At 43.5% G+C, this 26,539-nt stretch overlaps 1 protein-coding gene across 1 annotated transcript in view; it reads left to right on the top strand.

Moving 5' to 3' along the window:
- The window catches only part of LOC144507023 (EH domain-containing protein 1-like), a 75,109-nt gene extending 52,230 nt beyond the window's left edge, over window positions 1-22,879 (top strand). The window contains exons 5-6 of the mRNA XM_078233573.1: window positions 4,732-4,896; window positions 20,322-22,879. Coding sequence (XP_078089699.1) covers window positions 4,732-4,896; window positions 20,322-20,843 — 687 coding nt within the window. The 3' untranslated portion in view covers window positions 20,844-22,879. The remainder of the gene's footprint in view (window positions 1-4,731; window positions 4,897-20,321) is intronic.
- Window positions 22,880-26,539: the final 3,660 nt, after the last annotated feature.

The raw sequence follows: 26,539 nt of genomic DNA, 5'->3' as shown, positions 1-26,539 counted from the left end.
AAAGACACAAAATGTATTCTGGATGGGAGACTTCAATGTGAAAGATCAGCTTGGTGGGATTGCCACCGACTGAGTTGGCAAGGTCCTGAAGATGATTGCTGCTAGCTTGTATCTGTATCAGATGGTGAAGAAATTTTGAGGAAAAGTGGGCATATCCTGCTTGACCTTGTCCCCACAAATCTGCCGGTCACAGAAGCTTCCACTGCGCTATCCTCCTGAAGGCATTTTATTAAGTTGTAGATGTGGAGAAAATGTTCCCATTTGGAGAAGCTAAAATATTAAATACAAGATGGTGACTAATAAAGCCAACAGTGAAATAGAGATATTTATTGACTCAGCAGTTAGAATGTGAAACTCGTTACCACAAGAAGTGCTTGATGCCATCCTCATAAAGTCTTGTATATCAGTTTTGCAATGAATCACTGATCATTTACAACACCCAAGGAGGCAATTGGGCCCATCATGTCATGCTTGCTTTCAGACTAATCCCATCTCCTCCAGAGATGTGCAGGTTGATTTGAATTGCCATGGCAAATTGCCCCTTAGTGTCAGAGGGATTAGCAGGGTAAATATGTGGTGTTATGGTGATAGAGCATGGGTGGGATTGTTATCGGTGCAGATGTAATGGGCCAAATGGCCTCCTTCTGTACTGTAGAATTTCTATGATTCTATTCTATTCTATTCAGTCCATAGCTTTGCAAGTCACAGCTTTTAAAGTGGGCATCTAAGTAACTTCATTGCAGTGTTAACGTAAGCCTACTTGTGACACTAAATAAATAAATGTCTTTCCTCTGAATGTGTTCTCTCCTAATCACCTTACCATCCTGTCCTGTCTGACATTAATTTTAAGTAATATTCTCTCTGTTTATTCCATATGTCCTCATCTTGCTTTAACCTGATTTCACTCCTCAGCTCTGTGCAATTGCTTGCACCTATCTCTTCCTTGATCTTTTGCATCAGTGTCTCCCCAGTGCCTTGCCTTTCTCTTGTCCTAGGCCTTCAGGTGTTTCCACACCTTTCTGCCTAGTCTCTGCTGTATGCCTGTCTGTGACACCATGGCTGTGTCTTTAATGCCCATGAGCTAGAACAGCTGAAAACATTAGCTCATGAGCTAGAACAGCTGAAAACATTAGCTCAGCGGACTACAAGCTAGAAAAAAGCAAAGTGTTGTGGGGTGTGGCCTCTTGGAAAGGAAGCAGATAATACAATGCAAGATATTAAATGGCCTATAGGGCTGCAGGAAATGAGGGCCACAATGAAATTGGCCCATCGGATGAGAGTGATACAGAAGAGTGGGGGCAGAGCTGAAAGGAATCATTTTTAAACATGGATAGAATGTGGGTGCGAAGTTTAGCAAGAACATCGGCACAGAATTTGAGAAACACCAAAAACTTGTGGGAAGTTTTGCAGACTTAAATTTAGATGAGCAGGCCTCAGCAGGAAGCATTGCGGCATCAGTAAATGGCAGGAAATACGTACTGTAGATGTTTACGTCAAAGAAATGGCTTGTAATTATACAGTGTTGCTCACACCTTTGGATGTTCCACGCTTTACAACCAATGAAGTACAATTGACATGGTCTTAGACAGTTTCAGCTATAAATGTCAACCACACCCATTGCGAAGGACAAATGAACATAAATTTAGTTGACAACATGTGTACACGATCTGTAAGAATCTCCTGTAACATTGCACGTAGGAAAAGTAAACTAAGATGAAGTTGGGTGAGAGGGCAATGGGATAGTTGTACTATGATGTGGAGATGCCGGCGTTGGGCTGGGGTAGGTACAGTGAAGTCTCACAACACCAGGTTAAAGTCCAACAGATTTATTTGGCAGCACAAGCTTTCGGAGTGCCGCTCCTTCATCAGGTGAGTGAAGACTTGTGTTCACAAACTGGGCATATACAGTCACAAACTCAATTTACAAGATAATGGTTGGAATGCGAGTCTTTACAGGTAATCAAGTCTTAAAGGTACAGACAATGTGAGTGGAGAGAGGGTTAAGCACAGGTTAAAGAGATGTGTATTGTCTCCAGCCAGGACAGTTAGTGAGATTTTGCAAGCCCAGGTAAGTTGTGGGGGTTACAGATAATGTGACATGAACTGCTCGGCCTTTTGGCTAAGATCAAGTGTAGTATCAACATGCTGTGCTTGGTTGAAATCATTAGGTTACATTTTAGCCTCGTTTGAAGCAATTTTTAAAGTGGCTTCCTGGCCTTTTGGCCAAGATACAAATGAGATCAAGCCTTGGAGGAGGAGCTATGCCTACTCCAATCAGTTTGGATCATGTAGATCAAGCCCAAGGCAGGAGGTGAGAGCCCTGTCTTGTCAGCTTGGATCGGGAATGTCTCAACTTGTTGAGACTCTGAATTGGACTTGATTTGATTGAATTGGAATAAAAATACATGAACCCAAGATCCCGGTTGAGGCCATCCTCGTGTGCGGAACTTGGCTATCAGTTTCTGCTTAGCGATTCTGCGTTGTGTGTTGTGAAGGTTGCCTTGGAGAACGCTTACCCGAAGATCAGAGGCTGAATGCCCGTGACTGCTGAAGTGTTCCCCAACAGGAAGGGAACACTTCTGCCTGGTGATTGTCGAGCGGTGTTCATTCATCCGTTGTCGTAGCGTCTGCATGGTCTCCCCAATGTACCATGCCTTGGGGACATCCTTTCCTGCAGCGTATCAGGTAGACAATGTTGGCCAAGTTGCAAGAGTATGTACCGTGTACCTAATGGATGGTGTTCTCGCGTGAGATGATGGCATCCATGTCGATGATCCGGCAGGTCTTGCAGGGGTTGCTATGGCAGAGTTGTGTGCTGTCGTGGTCACTGTTCTCCTGAAGGCTGGGTAGTTTGCTGCGGCAATGGTCTGTTTGAGGTTGTGCGGTTGTTTGAAGGCAAGAAGTGGGGGTGTGGGGATGGCCTTGGCGAGATGTTCATCTTCATTGATGACATGTTGAAGGCTCCGGAGAAGATGTCGTAGCTTCTCCGCTCTGGGGAAGTACTGGACGACGAAGGGTACTCTGTCCACTGTGTTCCGTATTTGTCTTCTGAGGAGGTCGGTGTAGCACGTCGGAACTGTTGATTGATGAGTCGAGCACCATATCCTGTTCTTATGAGGGCGTCTGCTGCGATCCTCCTCAACTGAGCAGATCCTGTGTATACGGAGGGCTTGTCCATAGGGGATGGCTTCTTTGACATGTTTAGGGTGGAAGCTGGAGAAGTGGAGCATCATGAGGTTATCCGTGGGCTTGCGGTACAGTGAGGTGCTGAGATGACCGTCCTTGATGGAGATGTGTGTCCAAGAATGCAACTGATTCCGGAGAGTAGTCCATGGTGAGTCTGATGGTGGGATGGAACTTGTTGATATCATCATATAGTTGTTTCAATGATTGTTCGCCATGAGTCCAAAGGAAGAAAATGTCATCGATGTATCTAGTGTATAGCGTTGGTTGAAGGTCCTGTGCGGTGAAGAGGTCTTGTTCGAACCTGTACATAAAGATGTTGGCATATTGAGGTGCGGATTTGGCCCCCATCGCTGTTCCGTGCGTCTGGATGAAGAACTGGTTGTTGAAGGTGAAGACGTTGTGGTCCAGGATGAAGCGGATGAATTGTAGAATTGCATCTGGAGATTGGCAGTTGTCGGCGTTGAGTACTGAGGCAGTTGCAGCAATGCCATCGTCATGGGGGATGCTGGTGTAGAGTGCTGAGACATCCATTGTGACGAGGAGTGCTCCGGGAGACCATGCAGACGCCATGACAACGGATGAATGAACACCGCTTGACAATCACCAGGCAGGAGTGTTCCCTTCCAGTCGGGAAACACTTCAGCAGTCACAGGCATTCAGCCTCTGATCTTCGGGTAAGCGTTCTCCAAGGTGGCCTTCACGACACACGACAACGCAGAATCGCTGAGCAGAAACTGATAGCCAAATTCCGCACACATGAGGACGGCTTCAACCGGGATTTTGGGTTCATGTCACACTATCTGTAACTCCCACGACTTGCCTGGGTTTGCAAAATCTCACTAACTGTCCTGGCTGGAGACAATACAAATCTCTTTAACTTGTGCTTGGCCCCCTCTCCACTCACGTTGTCTGTACCTTTAAGACTTGATTACCTGTAAAGACTCACATTCCAACTATTATCTTGTAAATTGAGTTTGTGTCAGTATATGCCCAGTTTGTGAACACAAGTCCTCACTCACCTGATGAAGGAGCAGCGCTTCGAAAGCTTGTGCTGCCAAATAAACCTATTGGACTTTAACCTGTGAGACTTCTTACCATAGTTGTATTGTCCAGCAGAATTCATCCAGCATTTTAAATCATGCATTTTGTTCTTCCTGCTGCAAATACAACTTTTGGTAATTTTATTTATTTGTAGTTAAATAGAAAATCTTGAATAATGTGCAAAGCAGAGAAAGAAACTTGATTGGAATGGATGAGTTTCTCGTGAGATAGGGACTGATGGGCTGGGAGGGTCAGAACTTGTGTGCTGCAGTGCCACCACTGGCAGGAGGTGTTGTGTGAAGTTTACAAAGTTTCCATTGTAAATAATCAAGTCATAATGTAAATGTTGACTCAAAAAGGTGATCATGACATGAGCAAAGGAAGTAATGTTTGTTGACAGGAAGTATGTATAGATGCAAAACTTTTAATCTACAGTAGATGAATACGAAGGATACACTGGGTATTGAATTTTGTTTTCTAATCATTACCCGTATTGCTTTCCAGGTTCATGCCTACATCATCAGTTATTTGAAGAAGGAGATGCCAGCAATGTTTGGGAAAGAAGTAAAGAAGAAGGAGATGATAAGTAGACTTCCGGAGATATATTTCACTCTCCAACAGGAACATAATATTTCTGCTGGGGATTTTCCCAACGTAAGAAAGATGCAGGTACGTTGATGTAAATTAATTTCTCCAATAGTTTTCCACTTGATGGTGTACCGGGAACAGTGCAATTTTTTACGGGAAGAGAGGCTGGGTGTGTGAGGATTTGACTGTTATATCTAGAATTAATTTACAGATTTATCACAAACTAATCTTGCTATTCTGTTTTTTTTAAAAAAAAGATCCTGAGTATTCCCTTTGCACTTCCACGTTTTAGTGAGGTAGATGTTATGTTGGTACCAAAATAGAAGAATAGAAACTGGGGGAGCTAAAGAGTGTTTGTTCAGTTAGGTATAGACATTACAACATGGAAACAGCCAATCAGCTCAACCTATCTGACCTGGTGCTTGCCCTCCACGTGAATAAATAATCCAGATCATGTTTACCCTGTTTCTAGATCTATTAATTCCCTTCTCCTTCATTTGCTTATCCAATCTAATAAATATTGACGTGACTTCTGCTTTAACTATTAAACCTGGAAATGAATTCAAAAGCCTGACTGCTCTCTATGTGAACATGTTCCTCCTGCTCACTGTTGTAAATCTCTTTTACATTAAACTTTGAATCTCTGGCCCTTCCATGTGGACTCAACTGCTCGAAACTGTCTGCTTCTAACAATCACAATGTGGAGATGCTGGCGTTGGACTGGAGTGGGCACAGAGAGAAGTCCAGCAGGTTTATTTGGTAGCATGAGCTTTTGGAGCACTGCCCCTTCATCAGGTGAGTGCCACACACCTGATGAAGGGGCAGCGCTCTGAAAGCTCGTGCTACCAAATAAATCTGTTGGACTTTAACCTGGTGTTGCGAGACTTCTTGCTCTAACAATCACATCCCATTTTTTCATAAATATAAACACTTCAGTCAAATCACTCTGTAATCTGTGTCATCTTAATGGAAAAAAAATGATTTCTTAAATGATTCTTCATAACTTCATGGCCTTTATATTCTATAACCCAGATTAGAACCTAGAATTCTGCAAACTTTTTTTTTTACAGTGAGCTTTTTGAAAATTATTTCATGGAATGTGAGCATTGCTGGCCAGGTCAGTATTTGTTGCCGATCTCTAATCGTCCTTGAGAAGGTGGTGGTGAGCCGCTGCCTTGAATCGCTGCCGTCCATGGTGTAGGTACACCCACAGTTCTGTTAGGGAGGGAGTTCCAGGATTTTGATCCAGCTACAGTAAAAGAGCAGCGATGCAGCTCCAAGTCAGGATGGTGTGTGGCTTGGAGGGGAACTTGCAGGTGGTGGCGTTCCCATGCATTTGTTGTACTTGTTCTTCCAGGTAGTAGAGGTTGTGGGTTTGGAACGTGCTGTTGCAGGAGGCTTGGCAAGTTTCTGTAGTGCTTCTTACATATGGAATATATCGATGAACTCAGTTTAGTTAGGGAAAATGAGAGATTAATAGATAAAAGTTATAGTCAGGTAGTGACACCAGGGTCTCGGAAGGAAGACACGTGGGTCACAGTTAGGAGGGGTAATAGTCAGAAGGGTGATGTGCCAGAAAGTACCCCAGTGGCAGTCTCCCATAAAAGAAAGGGATGGGCAACAGATGGGAGAAGGGAAGGGAGTGAGCAGTCTGTGGAGGGATCCCCTGTGGTTGTCCCCCTCCAAAATAGGTATATTGTTTTGGATTCTGTGGAGGGGGATGACCCTCCAGGGGTAAGCCACGAGGACCAGATCGCCTCCACGGAGACAGGCTCAGGGGTCCGGAAGGGAAAGAAGGGGTTTAGGAGAGCGATAGTTGTGGGGGACGCAATGGTTAGAGGCACGGACAGGCGGTTCTGTGGGAGTGAACGAGAATCCAGGATGGTAGTCTGCCTTCCTGGTGTCGGGGTACTGGATGTCTCCGAGAGGGTAGGAAGCATATTTAAAAAGGAAGGTAGTCAAACGGATGTGATTATACACATTGGTGAAAATGATGTAGGTAGGAAGAGCAGGGGGGTCATACGAGAGAAATTCAGGGAATTGGGTGCTAGGCTAGAAAGTAAGGCCTCCAGGGTAGCAATCTCTGGACTGCTCCCGGTGTCTAGTGCAAGTGAGGCTCGGAACAGGGAGATTCTACAGTTGAACGCGTGGCTAAAGGACTGGTGCAAGAGGGAGGGTTTTAAATTCATAGATAACTGGGAAATCTTCAAGTCAGGATGGCAACTGTACAGAAAGGATGGGTTACACAACTGGAAGGGAGCACATATCCTGGCTGGGAGTTTTGCTAGAGTGTTTCGGCAGGATTTAAACTAGTGTGGCAGGGGGGTGGGGAACAAAACAGTAGGTCAGTAAATACTGAGGCTGGGGTTGAGCTGGGGGCCAGGGCAAGGCTAGCTAAGAAGAGGAGCACTCTGGAGGAGGATGACCTGAGTGGGCCTGGAGATCTGAAGTGCATCTGCTTCAATGCGAGGAGCGTAACGGGTAAAACAGACGAACTTAGGGCCTTAATGCTTATGCGGAATTTGGATGTGGTTGCGGTGACGGAAACTTGGTTAAAAGAAGGACAGGACTGGCAGCTGAATATTCCGGAGTATAAGTGTTTTAGGCGAGACGGAGGGGCTAAAAAAGGTGGGGGAGTAGCGATATTAGTTAAGGAGCATATTACCGCGGTGCAAAGGGTAGACAACTCAGAGGGGTCATGTACTGAGTCGCTGTGGGTGGAACTCAGAAACAGGAAGGGTGCAGTCACTATGCTGGGGGTGTACTACAGACCACCCAACAGCCCACGGGAAGTGGAGGAAAGGATATGTCAGGAGATTCTGGATAGGTGCAGAAAAAATAGGGTTGTTGTAGTGGGGGACTTTAATTTCCCTGGCACAGACTGGAAGGTGCTTAGAGCTGGGGGTCCGGACGGGGAGGAATTTGTAAAATGCGTACTGGAAGGTTCTTTGGAACAGTATGTAGATAGCCCGACTAGAGAGGGGGCTATACTGGACCTAGTTCTGGGAAATGAGCCCGGTCAGGTCGTCAAAGTTTCGGTAGGGGAACATGTGGCAAATAGTGACCACAACTCTGTTAACTTTAGGATAGTCATGGACAGGGATGAGTGCTGTCCTACGGGCAGGGTGCTAAATTGGGGGAAAGCTAACTATAGCCGGATTAGGCAGGAATTGGTGGATGTTGATTGGGAGAGGATGTTCGAGGGTAAGTCCGCGTCTGGCATGTGGGAGTCTTTTAAGGAACTATTGATAAGGCTGCAGGATAGGCATGTGCCTGTAAAAAGGAAAGGTAGGATTCGAGAGCCGTGGATAACCAGGGAAATTGAGGATCTGATTAAAATGAAAAGGGAGGCGTACGTTAAGTCCAGGCAACTGAAAACAGATGGAGCTCTGGAGGAATACAGAGAGAGTAGGAAAGAACTCAAACGGGGAGTTAGAAGGGCAAAAAGAGGTCACGAAATGTTCTTGGCAGGCAGGATTAAGGAGAATCCTAAGGCATTCTATTCGTACGTTAGGAACAAAAGAGTTGTCAGGGAGAAAATCGGACCTCTCAGGGACAAAGGAGGGGAATTATGCTTAGAACCCAAGGGAATAGGGGAGATCCTAAATGAATACTTTGCATCGGTATTCACGAAGGAGCGGGGCGTGTTAACCGGGAGTGTCTCGGAGGGAGGTGTTGACCCGTTGGAGAAAATCTCCATTACAAGAGAGGAAGTGTTAGGTTTTTTAGGGAACATTAAAACTGACAAAGCCCCAGGGCCTGATGGCATCTATCCTCGACTGCTCAGGGAGACGAGAGATGAAATTGCTGGGCCTCTGATGGAAATCTTTGTCGCTTCTTTGGACACGGGTGAGGTCCCTGAGGATTGGAGGATAGCGAATGTGGTCGCGTTGTTTAAGAAGGGTAGCAGGGATAACCCAGGAAATTATAGGCCAGTGAGCTTGACGTCCATGGTAGAAGTTGTTGGAGAGGATTCTTAGAGACAGGATGTATGTGCATTTAGAACGGAACAATCTCATTAGTGACAGACAGCATGGTTTTGTAAGAGGGAGGTCGTGCCTTACAAATTTGGTGGAGTTTTTTGAGGAAGTGACAAAAACGGTTGATGAAGGAAGGGTCGTGGATGTCGTCTATATGGATTTCAGTAAGGCATTTGACAAAGTCCCACATGGCAGGTTGGTTAAGAAGGTTAAGGCTCATGGGATACAAGGAGAAGTGGCTAGATGGGTGGAGAACTGGCTTGGCCATAGGAGACAGAGGGTAGTGGTCGAAGGGTCTTTTTCCGGCTGGAGGTCTGTGACCAGTGGTGTTCCGCAGGGCTCTGTACTGGGGCCTCTGCTATTTGTGATATATATAAATGATTTGGAAGAAGGTGTAACTGGTGTAATCAGCAAGTTTGCGGATGACACGAAGATGGCTGGACTTGCGGATAGCGAAGAGCATTGTCGGGCAATACAGCAGGATATAGATAGGCTGGAAAATTGGGCGGAGAGGTGGCAGATGGAGTTTAATCCGGATAAATGCGAAGTGATGCATTTTGGAAGAAATAATGTAGGGAGGAGTTATACAATAAATGGCAGAGTCATCAGGAGTATAGAAACACAGAGGGACCTAGGTGTGCAAGTCCACAAATCCTTGAAGGTGGCAACATAGGTGGAGAAGGTGGTGAAGAAGGCATATGGTATGCTTGCCTTTATAGGACGGGGTATAGAGTATAAAAGCTGGAGTCTGATGATGCAGCTGTATAGAACGCTGGTTAGGCCACATTTGGAGTACTGCGTCCAGTTCTGGTCGCCGCACTACCAGAAGGACGTGGAGGCGTTAGAGAGAGTGCAGAGAAGGTTTACCAGGATGTTGCCTGGTATGGAAGGTCTTAGCTATGAGGAGAGATTGGGTAAACTGGGGTTGTTCTCCCTGGAAAGACGGAGAATGAGGGGAGATCTAATAGAGGTGTACAAGATTATGAAGGGTATAGATAGGGTGAACAGTGGGAAGCTTTTTCCCAGGTCGAAGGTGACGATCACGAGGGGTCACGGGCTCAAGGTGAGAGGGGCGAAGTATAACTCAGATATCAGAGGGACGTTTTTTACACAGAGGGTGGTGGGGGCCTGGAATGCGCTGCCAAGTAGGGTGGTGGAGGCAGGCACGCTGACATCGTTTAAGACTTACCTGGATAGTTACATGAGCAGCCTGGGAATGGAGGGATACAAACGATTGGTCTAGTTGGACCAAGGAGCGGCACAGGCTTGGAGGGCCGAAGGGCCTGTTTCCTGTGCTGTACTGTTCTTTGTTCTTTGTATACTGCTGCCCTGTTCATCAGTGGTTGAGGAGTGAATGTTTAAGATGGTGGATTGGGTACTAATTAAGCAGGCTGCTTTGTCTTGGTTGTTGTTGAGTTTCTTGTGTTGTGTTGAGCCACATTCATCCAGATAAGTGGTGAGTATTCCATCACACTCCTGCCTTATCGATGGTAGACAGGCTTTGGGGAGTTGGAAGGCACGTTACTCGCTGCAGAATTCCCAGCCTCTGACCTAATCTTGTTGCTACAGTATTTGTATGGCTGGTCCAGTTCAGTTTTTGGTCATTGGTAACCCCCAGAATATTGTTGGTTGGGGATTCAACGATGATAATGCCATTGAGTGTCAAAGATAAATAGTTAGATTCTCTTTTGTTGGAAATGGTCGTTTTGGTGTAAAAGTGTTACTTGCCACATGGAAGCTGAAGCAAACATTGCCCGCACCTTGGTATTTATGGACACAGCTTGCTTCCGCATCTGAGAAGTCATGAATGTTTTTGAAGACACTGCAACCAGTGAACATCCCCACTTCTGACCTTAAGCTAGAGGGAGGGTCATTGATGAAGCAGTGGAAGAACCTGAGCTGCTGTTATCTTTCCCTACACCAAGGCAACTGATGGAATCTAAATTCAAGTAACTGATAAATCAGTAATAAAAGGCTAGACTCCATAATGGTGACCATGCAATTACTAGATTATTGTACAAAACTATCTGGCTCATTAATGTCTTTCAAGGAAGAAAATGTACTGTCCTCACTCAGTCTAGCCTACACATGACTCCAGGCACACAACAATGTGGTGGACTCTTAAATACCCTTTGAAATGGCCAAACAAACCATTCAGTTGTATTAAAATGCTACAGAAAAGTTTTTTTTTAAAAAGAGGATGTAACCAGACAGACTATCTGGCATCGACATAGTCACTGGAAATGTCAAAGGCACGCCCTACTCTATCAATCCTGCAAAGTTCTCACTGACATCTGAGGATTTGTGCCAAAATTGGGAGAGCTGTCCCATAGACAAGTCAAGTAACAGCCTGATATAGTCTCTGAATTATAACTTACAGCCAATATCCACGACTGCTCCATCACCATCCATGGGTGTGTCCTTTGCTACCAGCAAAACAGACCCACCAGGGGTAGTGGCACACTGATATACAGTCAGGGAGGCATGGCCCTGAGAGTCTTCAACATTGACTCATAAACGTCTCAGGGCATCAGGTCAAACATGGGCAATGAAACTCCCTGCTCAATGCCACTTACCATTTCCCTGTGTTGGTGAATCAAATCTAGGCATTCATGATGCATTGTGGACCATCAACAACAACAGATCTGCATTCCGCCACATCTCATGGCCTGACTTCTCAATCACCCAACTATCACGATTAAATGTAGGGTATCTACACTGGTTCAATGAGTACAGGTGAGCATACCAGAAGCAGCATCAGGCGTACAAAAACATGCAGTGCCAATCAGGTGAAACTATAATACAGGACTAAATGCAAGCTGAACAGTGGAAGCAGCATGCAATAGATAGAGCTAAGCAAAGTTTCGGATTCCTGTTGTATTCAGTTTTAAATGGTGGTGAGCAATTCAGCAAACAAGAGGAAGAGGCCCCATCCCTGACGTCAATGATGGGAGAGCCTAACACATGGGAGGAGGCTGTAATATCTGTAAACATCAGCTAGAGGAGCCCAGTGGATGATATGTCTCGGTCTCTTCCTGAGGCCCCACCATCATAGATGCCAGTCTGCAGCCAATTCAATTCAGTCCCGTTGATAAGAAATGACTGAGTGTAGTGGACGCAACAATGGCTAATGGCCCCAATAACACCCTGGCAATAGTGCTGAAGACTTGTGCTCCAGAACCCTAGCCAGGTTGTTCCATGACAACTACATTGTTATCTGCTTGACAATTTGGAAAATTACTTGGGTATGCCCTGTTCACAAAAGCAGGACAAATCCAATTAACTCAATTACAATCCATTAGACTACTCTCAATCATCAGCAGAGTCTTTGTTATTGACAGTACTATCAAGTGGCACTTAGCAATAGCCTGCTCACTGATGCTCAGTTTGGTTCTGCCGAGACCACTCAGCCCCTTGGTCCTCAGCCCTTTATGTCCTTGGTCCAAACAGAGCTAGACCAGCCATTTGAATACTGTGTCTATATGAGCAGTTCAGAGGTTGGCAATTCTGCATCAAGTAACACACCTTCTGACTCCCCAAAGCCTATCCACCATCTACAAGGCACAAGACAGGAATGTGATGGAATATTCTCCATTTGCCTGAATGAGCGCAGTTCCAACAATACTCAAAGCTCAACACCATCTAGGACAAAGTAGCCCACTTGGTCAGAACCCCCATCCACCACTTTAACATTCATTTCCTCCACCATAGGTGGCATGTTGCACATTGGTTAGCACTGCTGCCTCATAGCGCCAGGGACCCAGGTTCGATTCTCAGCTTGGGTCGTTGTCTGTGCAGTCTGCACGTTGTCCGTGTCTAGTTAGGTGCATTGGCCATGCTAAATTCTCCCTCAGTGTGCCCAAACAGACATCGGAGTGTGGCGAATAGGGGATTTTCACAGTAACTTCATTGCAGTGTTAATGTAAACCTACTTGTGACACTAACAAATAAACTTTGATGCACTATGGTTGTTATGTGTATGTCCACAAGATGCACTGCAGTAAGCAACTTACCAAGCATCCTTTGACCACATCTAACAAACCTGCTACCTCAACCAAGAAAGAGCAGCAGGTGGCACGGTAGCACAATGGTTAGCACTGCTGCTTCACAGCTCCAGGGTCCCGGGTTCGATTCCCGGCTCGGGTCACTGTCTGTGTGGAGTTTGCACATTCTCCTCGTGTCTGCGTGGGTTTCCTCCGGGTGGAGAGGAGACAGAGGGTAGTGGTCGAAGGGTCTTTTTCCGGCTGGAGGTCTGTGACCAGTGGTGTTCCGCAGGGCTCTGTACTGGGACCTCTGCTATTTGTGATATATATAAATGATTTGGAAGAAGGTGTAACTGGTGTAATCAGCAAGTTTGCAGATGACACAAAGATGGCTGGAATTGCGGATAGCGAAGAGCATTGTCGGGCAATACAGCAGGATATAGATAGGCTGGAAAATTGGGCGGAGAGGTGGCAGATGGAGTTTAATCCGGATAAATGCGAAGTGATGCATTTTGGAAGAAATAATGTAGGGAGGAGTTATACAATAAATGGCAGAGTCATCAGGAGTATAGAAACACAGAGGGACCTAGGTGTGCAAGTCCACAAATCCTTGAAGGTGGCAACACAGGTGGAGAAGGTGGTGAAGAAGGCATATGGTATGCTTGCCTTTATAGGACGGGGTATAGAGTATAAAAGCTGGAGTCTGATGATGCAGCTGTATAGAACGCTGGTTAGGCCGCATTTGGAGTACTGCGTCCAGTTCTGGTCGCCGCACTACCAGAAGGACGTGGAGGCATTGGAGAGAGTGCAGAGAAGGTTTACCAGGATGTTGCCTGGTATGGAGGGTCTTAGCTATGAGGAGAGATTGGGTAGACTGGGGTTGTTCTCCTTGGAAAGACGGAGAATGAGGGGAGATCTAATAGAGGTATACAAGATTATGAAGGGTATAGATAGGGTGAACAGTGGGAAGCTTTTTCCCAGGTCGGAGGTGACGATCACGAGGGGTCACGGGCTCAAGCTGAGAGGGGCGAAGTATAACTCAGACATCAGAGGGACGTTTTTTACACAGAGGGTGGTGGGGGCCTGGAATGCGCTGCCAAGTAGGGTGGTGGAGGCAGGCACGCTGACATCGTTTAAGACTTACCTGGATAGTCACATGAGCAGCCTGGGAATGGAGGGATACAAACGATTGGTCTAGTTGGACCAAGGAGCGGCACAGGCTTGGAGGGCCGAAGGGCCTGTTTCCTGTGCTGTACTGTTCTTTGTTCTTTGTTTGCTCCGGTTTCCTCCCACAGTCCAAAGATGTGCGGGTTAGGTTGATTGGCCAGGTTAAAAATTGCCCCTTAGAGTCCTGAGATGCGTAGGTTAGAGGGATTAGTGGGTAAATATGTGGGGGTAGGGCCTGGGTGGGATTGTGGTCGGTGCAGACTCGATGGGCCGAATGGCCTCCTTCTGTACTGTAGGGTTTCTATGATTTCTATATGGGAATGCCACCATCTGTAGTCTCCCCGCCAAGTCACACACCTTCCTCACCTGGGACTATAGTGTAATTTCTTCTATAAAAGCAGAAAACAGCGGATGCTGGAATTCTGATATTCTAATGCCATATCTGCCCATAGTTCTCTCTCCACTGGAACTCCAAATTTTGAGTGAGAGTTGGACTTGGTGATCCTGTTCAAACCTTTCCTTTTGTCTTTCTGCACACCCCATGATAACTAGGTCACTACTGCCTTCTCTGATTGCACTCTCAAACTCTCGCCCCAGGAACTGCTGTCTTCCTGCAGTGTCAGATTGTCTCCGTCTGTGCCTCATTCTGGAAGTTTGAGTTGAACAATGAGTTGGAGACACTTCACAGACATAATGCTTGATTCCCCATCCTGCTGAAGTGGCACATCACTATCACTTCCTGAGCAGTCATGTGGAGCTCAAGTTGTTTACTCTGCTTTACAGTTATTTTAGTGCATTTAACATCAGATTTAAATGGATATTAAAGTTTCCGGGCCTCTGTTCACCACGGTTGTTCATCAAACCTTTTCCTTTTTCCTTCTAACGGGTAATGAGACTGCCAACTTAAATCCCTTTTAATTAAATATTTAACACTGGTATTTTAGGCCTGTGGCTATTTAACTAAGTGATTCCATACAAATAGTAACCATTTTTAGTAGATCGCCAAACTCGCTAAGTATTTTATGAAGCACTGTTAATGCTGCTTTGGTCCCACGCAGCTCACGATCTGTGATTCCATCACTAAGCCCTAGGCAGCACAGACCATTCCAGTCATACTGAGCAATGCATGCCATCTCACCAGAATGTGATCAGGCCTGTTTGGCAAAATGTTTTATCCTGTGGTAAAAAGACCTTCACTTTCAATAATATAAATGTTCCAAGTTGCGAGGCTGAAGCAGCATACATGAAGATGTGAGCAGCTTGCACTTTACCTAACTGTGGTTTTCTCCACCCTACCTGAGCCATGTACGTCAGCAGTTCATCGTTATCTTTTTGGTCTGCTTTGTAGTTTTTGATGTGAAATTGAAAAGTACAGGAGATTTTTGGGCAATGCTCCATGTTTATATCAGCTAATTTATCTTGCTGGCACTACATCAATGATTCTGCAGCTTGAAATGGGAGTCAGAGATACTAATGTTTCCGTTGGGGCTATTCGGAGCTAATCTGATGTGCATGTAAAAGCCGCTATTGTCTGATGCTTGGTAAAACAGATCCTATAATAATGATGCAACCCAGTGGTGTGAATATTTACACCACTGCAGTGCCTATATTTGCCACAAGAGGGCATAGGTTAGATTGGGTGGAAGTTCACATGAGGTAGACCAATACCTGACATCAATATCTGATGAATGAGCCAATTGTCATTGAGCTAATGTTTCAATTTTTTGACAGATATGTGTTCAACCTGCTGGCATCCCAATACAATTGGTATATTGCTTATGCGTTTGTAGGTTTGCTTCATATCTAGGCCAGTGTTTGTGTACACTAGATCTATTTTGTAGAATATGTCTATTTTTTTTGTGTGATGTGTATATATTGAGGGACATGATGTTGAGAGAGGATGAGCTGTTTGCATAATGGGTGATCTTTAGGCGTTTTATCTCATTAGCATTTTTTTTGCTTTTGAAGTTGCCTTCCACATCCAAAAATCCTGCCATGTCAAGAAGAGAGGTAATTCTATCTTGACTGAGGTACAAACGACATCCTGTTTAATGAAGTGAAAACATGAGTCAAGCAGTTATAGTGCAGACTTTCAACCCTGACCCCAGTAGAGTTTGAGGGTGTGCAAGCACTGGCATTTACTGACGTATAGAGGAGTGTCTCATACTGGAAGCTGATCATGATGGACTTTTGGCTTCTGAAATTGAAACTGTCGATATTAACCTTTATAACATGGACATCAGTATTAGTGATCTCGGGCGGGAGAGTTCTCGAATCTTCCCAACTGCACATGCAGGGGCCTCCTGGGACATTGAAGCGTGCTAGAAACTAAGGCTTGTCAGTAATAATGCCTCTAAATCTGCCTGGGAAACAGAGTGGTGGGTTTGAGTTGAGATGGTAGATAGTGGTGGTATATGTTTATATATCGCTTGCACTTGTATGATCGTAAAACAATTTCCCTATTTTCAACTTTTTTTCTGGCAAAGATAATGAGTTTAGAGAATTGGAGGTGGCAAGGGCACATAATGTGGACTAGGTGGGGGACTTCAGTGTCCTCCCGTTTATTGTCCAGGTCTTGTTGAATTTGGGCATCGACTGCTTCAGTATCTGAGGAGCCGTGAATAGTGCTGAACATTGTGTAGTCATCGGCAACCAACCCTACTTCTGACCTTGTGATGGAAGGAAGGTCATTGATGAAGCAGCTGAAGATGGTCTGGCCTAGGACACTGTCCCGAGGAACTCCTGCAGTGAGTATCTCAGTATTTTAGCTGAGATGATTACATACACTTCCTGTCAGAAGTGTTGATGCTGATCAGTTTGAAATGTTAGAGCAAAAGGCATGTTGAACCAGTAAGCTTTACATTTAACCAGAAGTTGGACTTAAAACGGAAAGGAAAACAGAAAACAGCTTAGTTTTTGTTGTTAAAAAACTTCACTTGCAAGAGCAATAAAATTTTGAGCTCAGGGCCTGGGGTTGTTTCCATGTTCCTCATACTGAATATTTCAAGCGACTGATCTTACTCTGGCTTTTCTGCTGCAGATTGAGGACATCAGGAGTGAAGCCTTTGGGCTGAAGCTGTTGAATAGTTAAGTAGGAATATGCTTCATTTCTGCTTACATGGAAATCCTTATTCCCAAAACCAAGGGTTTAGAACAAAACTTGTACATTCTGCGGTGTCCAATTTGTAACCCATAGCTTAAACGTTGGAAGAAAATCAGAAAAACAAAGAAACAATTTTTTTATGCGTGAGGAAGCTGCAGTCGGTGCAGTGAAATTGTTTGAAAAGTTTGGAAATAATTCATGGCACGGTCTCTGGTGTAAACACACGCACTAAAAAATGGGAGAATACAATGGCAGCGCTTTGGCACTCTTTAAAGGTCAAATAATGTTGCATTCTTCTTGGACGTGGGAGTTCCTTTGCATTTCCTCATGTTTCTGGAATGAGACATGGACTGTGTTAAAAGCAGTCGCCACTGAACTAAAGTAGGCCACTCAGCCCATCAAGCCTGTTCCACTAAGATCATGGCTGATCTTACTCAGCTACACCTTCCTTCACTATCTCATAATTGCTTAGTTCCTTTAGTAACTGAAAATCTATCGATCTGTGTGTTGAACATACTCCCAAGCATTGAACATACTCCCAAGCATTGAACATACTCCCAAGCATTGAACATACTCCCAAGCATTGAACATACTCCCAAGCATTGAACATACTCCCAAGCATTGAACATACTCCCAAGCATTGAACATACTCCCAAGCATTGAACATACTCCCAAGCATTGAACATACTCCCAAGCATTGAACATACTCCCAAGCATTGAACATACTCCCAAGCATTGAACATACTCCCAAGCATTGAACATACTCCCAAGCATTGAACATACTCCCAAGCATTGAACATACTCCCAAGCATTGAACATACTCCCAAGCATTGAACATACTCCCAAGCATTGAACATACTCCCAAGCATTGAACATACTCCCAAGCATTGAACATACTCCCAAGCATTGAACATACTCCCAAGCATTGAACATACTCCCAAGCATTGAACATACTCCCAAGCATTGAACATACTCCCAAGCATTGAACATACTCCCAAGCATTGAACATACTCCCAAGCACTGAACATACTCCCAAGCACTGAACATACTCCCAAGCACTGAACATACTCCCAAGCACTGAACATACTCCCAAGCACTGAACATACTCCCAAGCACTGAACATACTCCCAAGCACTGAACATACTCCCAAGCACTGAACATACTCCCAAGCACTGAACATACTCCCAAGCACTGAACATACTCCCAAGCACTGAACATACTCCCAAGCACTGAACATACTCCCAAGCACTGAACATACTCCCAAGCACTGAACATACTCCCAAGCACTGAACATACTCCCAAGCACTGAACATACTCCCAAGCATTGAACATACTCCCAAGCATTCACAGCTCTCTGAGATGGAGCATTCCAAATATTTGTCATTTCTCCTCGTCTCGGTCCTAAATGATTGACCCCTTATTCTGAGACTGTGATCGCTCCCACTTGATTCTAGACTCTCCAGCCAGGGAAACCATCCTCCTTGTACCTACTCGGTAAAGCCCTGTATGAATTTTATATATTTCAATAAAATCACCTTTCAGATTATTTTTTTATGAGTTTGCGTCAATTGTAAAGGGATCAGTTTTAATTTCCGTGGATAATAAGTACTGGTCCATGTGACCTGGCAATTGTTGACCTGGAAGCAGTACCAGCAGAAAGGAAGTTGAGACCAAAAGCTGTGTGGTTTACAGACGCAAAAAGAGAGTTCCAAGCAGAGGTGATCAGCGCACATTCGCTGATACAAAGTGAAGGCAGTCAGAGACAAAGAGAAATTGAAGAAGAAGAAATCACTGAGTTCAGTTTTTCTGGTTGGCAGTAAGGACAGGAACTCCTCGAGGGACTGTGCAAGCTGGCCTATAAGGTCTCATACCTGGAAAGCTGTATGATTAGCTCAGAGACAATAAAGGGCTGGGTGTATTCCCAGAAATGACCAAATCGTGAACTGGGGTATTCCACAGAATAGAACCCCTAAGGTGCAGAGGGAATCCATTCGGTCTATCAAGTCTGCATTGACTCTCCGAAAGAGCATCTTCCCCAGGCCATGAAATTTAACCTTTTATTTGAAGAATCATTTGTCTGTTAATTCATGTTTAAGTTCTGTTGGTTCTTATTTGTGTTAAAGTAAAAATGACAAAAAGTGAAATTTCATTGGTAACTTTTTCATTTGGGTGTCTTTTGACAAATTCAGTTATTTTGGTTTACGGTTCCTCCAAGCATCCCAAGAACAGTACAAAATCAAAGGGTAAAAGGGAGGGAGGCACTTGAAATAATGACAATGAAAAAATGCTAGGAAAACTAATAGGGCTAAAATGTGGCCTGTATCCTCGGGTCATGCTGCAGAGATAGTGGATGCATTGGTTGTAATCTAGTCCCGAGGTTCTGGAAAGGTGCCAATGGATTGGAAAACTGCACATGTAACACAACTGTTCAAAAAAAAAAGAGGGAAACAGATTGCAGGAAATATACGCGACTTAAACATCTGTCATTGGGAAAATGTTAGAATTCATTATTAATGAGGTAGCAGCAGGATATTTAGCAAATCATAGCAGTCAGGCAGGATTAACGTGGTTTTGTGAAAGAGAAATGGTGTTTGACAAATTTATTTTGAGTTCTTTAAGGATGTAACAAGCAGGAAAACCAGTATTTGAATTTCCAAAAGGCATTCAATAAGGTGCCACATAAAAAGGTTATCACATGATGTTGTCAATGTTGGAAAGGGTAAATCAAGGCTAGCTTCACGGTGAATTGAGAGCAGGTGATGCTCATTGAAGCTTGTATTTAAGAGCTGGGTTTCTTCCCAGTGGGGGAGGCTCCTGGCCAATGAGAGGTTCGAGAAGGGAAGAGTAGTGTTTGTGCTGAGCTGTTGTATCACAAACCTATTATGAATCATCAGAATGTCTTCTGCTGCCTAATTCAGTAATTCACTTAAAGGTAAGAGCTTATGATGTTGGGATGATATATTAGTATGGATGGAAGATTGGCATTCATGCTGCACATGAACCTCTTCCCATTCTTCTAATCCTACCGGCATAAGTTTCTCCTCTTTGTTTATCGAACTTTTGCTTAAATGCAACTAATCTAACAGCAGAACAAACCCTCCATGTTGTGTTACTCTGTAATATTGAAAAATATTCAGATTGAGTAGATGATACTTGGTGATTTGGCAACTGGACAAGTTTTGTAGTTCCTCGATCAGAATATGAAAGGACTAGTGGCCAGGACTGACTCGATTTTGCCGCTATTTAATGTTTAATTTTTTTTTGCTTTGGCAGGAAATGCTGCAGTCCTGTGACTTCAGCAAGTTTCATACTCTGAAACCCAAGCTGCTGGAGGCAGTGGATGAGATGTTGGCCAATCACATTGCTGAACTGATGAACCTGATCCGGCAAGAAGAGGCGAGCAAGCCAGCACAGGCTGTGACGGGCGGGGCATTTGATGGCAACCTTAACGGGCCCTTTAATGAAGGGTATGGTGAGGGTGCCGGCGCAGGAATAGATGAGAGTGAGTGGATTGTGGCAAGGGAGAAGTCAAAGTATGATGAAATTTTCTACATGCTCTCACCAATTAATGGCAAAATCAGCGGGAACAATGCAAAGAAAGAAATGGTCAAGTCTAAATTGCCAAACACTGTCTTGGGGAAGATCTGGAAACTGGCTGACAACGATCGGGATGGAATGCTGGATGATGAGGAATTTGCTTTGGCCTGTCACCTGATTAAGATAAAACTCGAAGGATATGATTTGCCTGGTGAATTACCAGAGCATCTCGTACCTCCATCCCAAAGAAAGAACTGAGTCCATTTAGTGGAGAGACAAATTGGTGAATGAATGGCAGAAAGAGCTGTTCAGTTAATTCTGGGAGAGGATGGTAAGGGCCGTTTGGGTACATTAGATCTATTTTCTCTAACATAAACCTAAGATACTTAACATTTTTGCTAAATCAAATGCTGGTGCATTTTAACTGGAAGATATGAAGATTAGTGGGTCACGTTGCACACTCTCATACCTGGACTTCCAAAATCGCCCCAGAGCATGATGCAGTGCTGCACAAACATCTGATTAACATGACTGAGTATTTCTACATAAGCTTCATGTTTCTAAAATGTCCTGACTGGCTACAGATGTGCAAAGATCTTGCCACTCTTCCTCTCTGGTCTGTCCCTCTTAATTTCCTCCACTCTGTCATATTCCCATTCTTAGGGCCATCTGAACAGGTTTGATCTGGTGTGTGACCAAGATATTGGGGCTTTCCACTTCTGAACAGGCCGCAAACTTCCTGAAGGTAATGGTGGGCTGCCCTGTTAGTTCAATGTTTTGCCAATCCCTCATGTAAAGCATTTCCTGGCTATACTAGAATCTGGGGAAAATTCACCAGAGGCTTGCAGCATAGGTTGATTTAGCTCAAGCCAGTCCCATGAGCTGGAACTATACTGGTATGTGACTATAGTAGTACTAGTCTAGCCCATGATGAAGTGCTACGTTTGTAACTGTGATCAGTAGATAAATACTGCACCAGCACAATGTGAAGCAAGATTTATTTATTGGTTTATTTTTGCTAATCAATTTTGAAAATATTCTGTGGAAAAGTTCTGGTGACCAAAATGTTGAAACTATGTTTCCTGCCCTCCAATATTTTATTTAACGGAAACGGTTAAAAATTGGAGAGAGGAAAATGCCATGTGTAGCCCGTGGAACATTGGTCTCAGCCAGCAGATACCAGAAGGAAGCAGACCTCAAATCCTGGGATTTGTATGTATAACGGTGTAACACTGTGAATGGAGAGTGAACTCCACATAAAATGAAGTGACTTCATCCTATTGAATTTTAAAGAAACATTCCAATTCAAAGCCTCCAAATAGTGGCTTCTGATCGAACAGGTGATTTGAGTAAGAGCCTTGACCAAAACAAAATGTGCAGGTCACAAGTTGTTAAAAGGGACTGTATTACCACATATTGCTGAGTCTACTAAAAGTAGATGTACTACTTGCTCATTTAAAGGCTTCCCTTTCTTACCTGTTAGCGCTTCAAAATTACTTGTTTTTGGGCACTGATATTGTGTTGTAAATCATGCCCTACAATGGGGGACCAGGCTCATATTGGCAGGAATGGTTAGCTTTGGGGGCTACTTTACACAGACCAACAGCCAGAACTTACATTTACACTGATTTTTAAAAAAAAGTCAAAAATCTCCCTAAATGCTTCACTAAGATGTTGGCAAAAAAATATACTCTGCATCATGATGTTCTCAATGGAGTGAAAGGCTTTGCCTGATTCCTAGCTGCCTCCCAGCAGTTTTAATTCATAAGGTAATGTCATCAGGGCCATAAGATGTGCTGGTAATTGTGCATGTTGTGGGTTTACTGCAGAATAGTTTGATCTGAGAGGTCACACATGCACTCATTCTTTCCTCAAATTTGGAACTGCCAACCACTATCCTTCTGTAAATATAAAGAGAGGGAGGAAGAATTCAAGTCAGCTGGGTTATTTCTTTATTAGAATTGCTTGGAACTTGAGGGTGTTGGGGAGGGCGGGTGAAGTTGTTTGGGCGAGGGAGATATTTGTGAAGCTGCACTGTTTTTGAAACATCAAAGTGACAATATCAGGCATCAACTAGCAGGAAGGGGATTAAGTTCAAACAATGAAAAGTTACTTTGAAGTTTTGGCATAGTTGACATTTATAAAAAAGGTTAGAATAATTACATTGTTTGCAGAATATTTTTCCTGACTCTGCTTTATTTTGCTGTACATTTAAATACTATGCAGAATCAATTAAGTGTAACTTTCTTTCTTGATATTCCACAATTTCTTAACAGGATAAAGTACTGAAAGTCGTAATTTGAGAGCTGATGAGGTTATTTGGTTAATACACCATGTTACAAATCACTTTACAGCCAGCACTTTTAGGAAAGGTTCCATTTTAAAACTCAGCTGCTTCAGTGCAGTAGAGGGACAAACCTGATTTAGGTCAATTTCATTTCATTCATGACTCAACTGTAAATTTTTGCAGATAAACTTTGTTTTATGTTGCACTATTCATTGTTTTATATTGCACCATTTATGAAGTAAGATGATAAGTATATATTTTTTATTTACTCGGGCATATGAGGCAGGTTTAGGGAAATATTGAATGTGACAACTGTACTGGGGCTGCTGCTAAATATTCAGTGATGAGGAATGTTAGAAAGTGCCAATCAGAACTTCTCTGGGATCTGTTTTTCTGAGAGAAATTGCAATGAGCCTTTAATGACTAGTAGCAAAATCATAACAGAGGATCCCAGGTGCTAAACAGTTGAACTGGTCCTGGGTGAAGGCTGCAAAGAGTGAATTCAGGCTGTTTTAATTAACCCCTCATAATACTGGTGAAAACCATACCGTCTATAGTGCCTGCTGATAGTATCCAACTTCCAAATTTGTCGATACTGAATCTCAAGCTTTATCACCAGGTAATTTTGGTAACTGATGGTAAAGCTGAAGATTAAAAGATATATTTATTTTTACGTCATAGTGACCAATTTGTTTCCTGCAATGTCTGCCTGAATTTTAAGTTTGGACACATTGGGTGTAACTCTTGACATTCGTCTGCCTATCTGTTGAAATGGCTGTCAATCCTTCTGGATTTTCTGGCTAAAACTTCACCCAAACAAACATTGCTGGTTCTCATAAATCTATCCACAAAAATGCCATTACACCTGTTTTTGCCGTTCTGTGTAATTTTGTTTGCAACACTTCGTGTGTGTATAGTTCGTGTGTATAGTCCTGTTGTATAGTTTGCCCTTCATTCTCAGCCTTTTCTAAATGGCAGACAGTAAGTGATAGCTCGAAGCTACCCTACCTACTAAACTGAGAATATGGAGACTGATTCACGAAGAGCAGAATGAGGCAAATGGTTACTGCCACCTAGAGGCTATATAACCACCTCTGTTTCTAGTTAAAGCCCTCAGTTGTGCAGTAATATCTTTAATCTGCTTGTAGGCATACTGTTTCCTGGAGCAGTATTTTGAACTGGCAATTTTTAAAATCACTGTGTACTTGTATGTTATTGGAGACCTCTAGATGCTGCCATTGAAGCTGAGAGATTAATTGCTTTTTATTTGTAGGAATAGAAGCGATGAATGCACCACTTTTACATTTGCATTTAGAAATTGTGGGGAATAACAGATTGCATTACATTTACAGCACAGCTTTCCCCGTCTCTGAAAAAATCTCAACTGGAATCTAATAAAAAGCGAATGTTGCCTGAGAATCCAGTGCTCTGGCATCCTGATGTTTAACAGGCAAGTTAAAGGAGCAACATGTTAGATGTTGACTGCCAAGATCATTTTTTTTTCATGGGGGCGTGAGAGATTGTTCCCTATTGCAATGAAATTTGGACAAAATTTATTTATTTATAAAATTGGTGCCTGCTATTTAAGAAACTCCTATACAAAAGCAAAATACTGCAGATGCTGAAAATCCGAAATAAAAACAGGTCAGACGGCATCACTGGAGAGAAAAGCACAGTCCATGGATGGGAATTTACAGCCTTGCTCGAGCGAGACCGGAAATTCCCACCCGAGGTCAACGCATACTTCCGTTGTCCGCCCCTCGCCTGCTCTGATTCTGTGGCGGGTGAATTCCGGCGATCCAGCTTTGTGGTCTTGTATCAGAACCCGAGTGAAATGCCACAAGCCTGAAATGTTAATTTGTGTTATTTCTCCCCAAATGCTGCTGCACCTGCTGCTGAGTATTTCCAACATTTTCTGCTTTTATCTTATAAAGTTAATCTAGAAATGATTCTCTCTTTAAATGGAATGCATCCATTCTGCAAAGAGGTGGCATCTTAGCACTTAAAGTTTCCTTTAGGGCAAACAGCGTAGATATTTTTATAATATCACATACAAAATGGTGAACCAGAATATGCTCCAATATACAAACTAAAGCAGTTAGTGATCTGGGGGCTGTACGAAAGTTGAAATGAAGAATGAGCCACCGCTTGTGGTGGGTGGCTCATTGAATTTTCCAGTTGTACTGTGGCTGGAATCTGCCATCTAATTGAAAATTGCGGCATTTGAACAAAGCCTTTTCTAACTATCTGCTAGTCTCCTAACTGAAGAGTGCACCACTGAATGATTTTAAAAAGATGTTTACTACAGATGTGGTGACTTGGGGGCGGACCTCAGTGACACTGATATTAATTTTAATTTCCATCAGTAATCAACATGTCAATCACAAGCTGAAAGGAGAATGGAAACATGCTACTTGGGGCTAGATAAACCTCTGAAGGTAATGGGAATAATAAAACAAAAACATGCTTGTAAAACATAAATATTGGAATCATATGAGTGTTATGAGCAAAATCTAAACAGTGCGCAGTCATCCAAGCTCTTGACAACCTAAGAATTCTAATAAGTATGGTATCCTGTATGGAAAGCTTTCCCACAGAGGAACTCTTTTTTTTTGTTGCCAGTATAGCTGGTACTGCCAAAGTGTCGCATTTTCTTGCATTAAATTTAATATTAATGTGCCATTTCCTAGAGCAGTGGACGCTGATTCCTTGTCTAATTAAGCCTCGACTCACTCTCTCTCTTTAATTATCTTTAGCTCTCTTCCTGATTGACAAAGTGTATTGTGTTGGTGAATTATGCTTTGGATGTTGTTAGTTTGAGTCATTTTTCTTACTCAAACGAGCTTGGAGGTGGACAAATTCAAACTGTTACTGCTTGGGCTCTGTGCCACTCCCACAGCTGCATACTTTCCTTCGGAAGAATTTTCAGCAAAATGTGAATGAGGAAGTCACTCTATTGCACTGTTCGTGGGAGATATCCTCTATCCAACTGGTTCATACCAGTTGAGTATTTTTTATGTGCTCGAGGAGGCCGAACAGGTGAAATGGTGTGTGTTAATGAGCATGTTACTCCTGTAATTTGCAATGAATTGAAACTATTCCAGGTATACAGGATAGGCTTGAGTTGTGCACCTGTGATACAGCTAGGTTGTTCCACCCACTCTTACCTGAGAGACAGAATTCCTTGCAGCCTCTTGTCTAATTGGTTCATCAGAAGAAGATTGCAGTCAAGGGAGAAAGATTGTCCTTAGACTGTGGTGGAAAGTTGAATGGATTAATTACAAAGGGAAAATAGAAGGTGCTGGATATAACAAATGCACTCTGATGTTAATGTGTCACATAAAAAATCAAATACTGCCACAGAAGTTGTTCAGGATCTGAGACATGCCAATATATTTTTAATTTGTGTCAGTTACAGACCAGTGGATCTTGTTGCAACTGAATGACTTGATCAGCAACTATCCTGTTCTTTGTCCTTGTAGCCGCCTTTTTGGGACTGTTACCTGTCAAATCATTCTGTATCATTTTGTATATTTGTGAAGCAAACTGCAGCTTAGCACATTGAGCTGAGAATACACTATTTCAAAGTATTTTGCACAACTGTTTGTGATGGATTGTTACTAAATGTACCATCCTTGGAGTAGTCCCAAACTTAACTGGATTATTT

Source organism: Mustelus asterias, chromosome 18 (assembly GCF_964213995.1).
Source record: "Mustelus asterias chromosome 18, sMusAst1.hap1.1, whole genome shotgun sequence".
NCBI classification, from domain to species: Eukaryota; Metazoa; Chordata; class Chondrichthyes; order Carcharhiniformes; family Triakidae; genus Mustelus; species Mustelus asterias.
The sequence above is the reverse complement of the archived record's forward strand: the minus strand, read 5'-3'. Positions and strand labels throughout refer to the sequence as shown.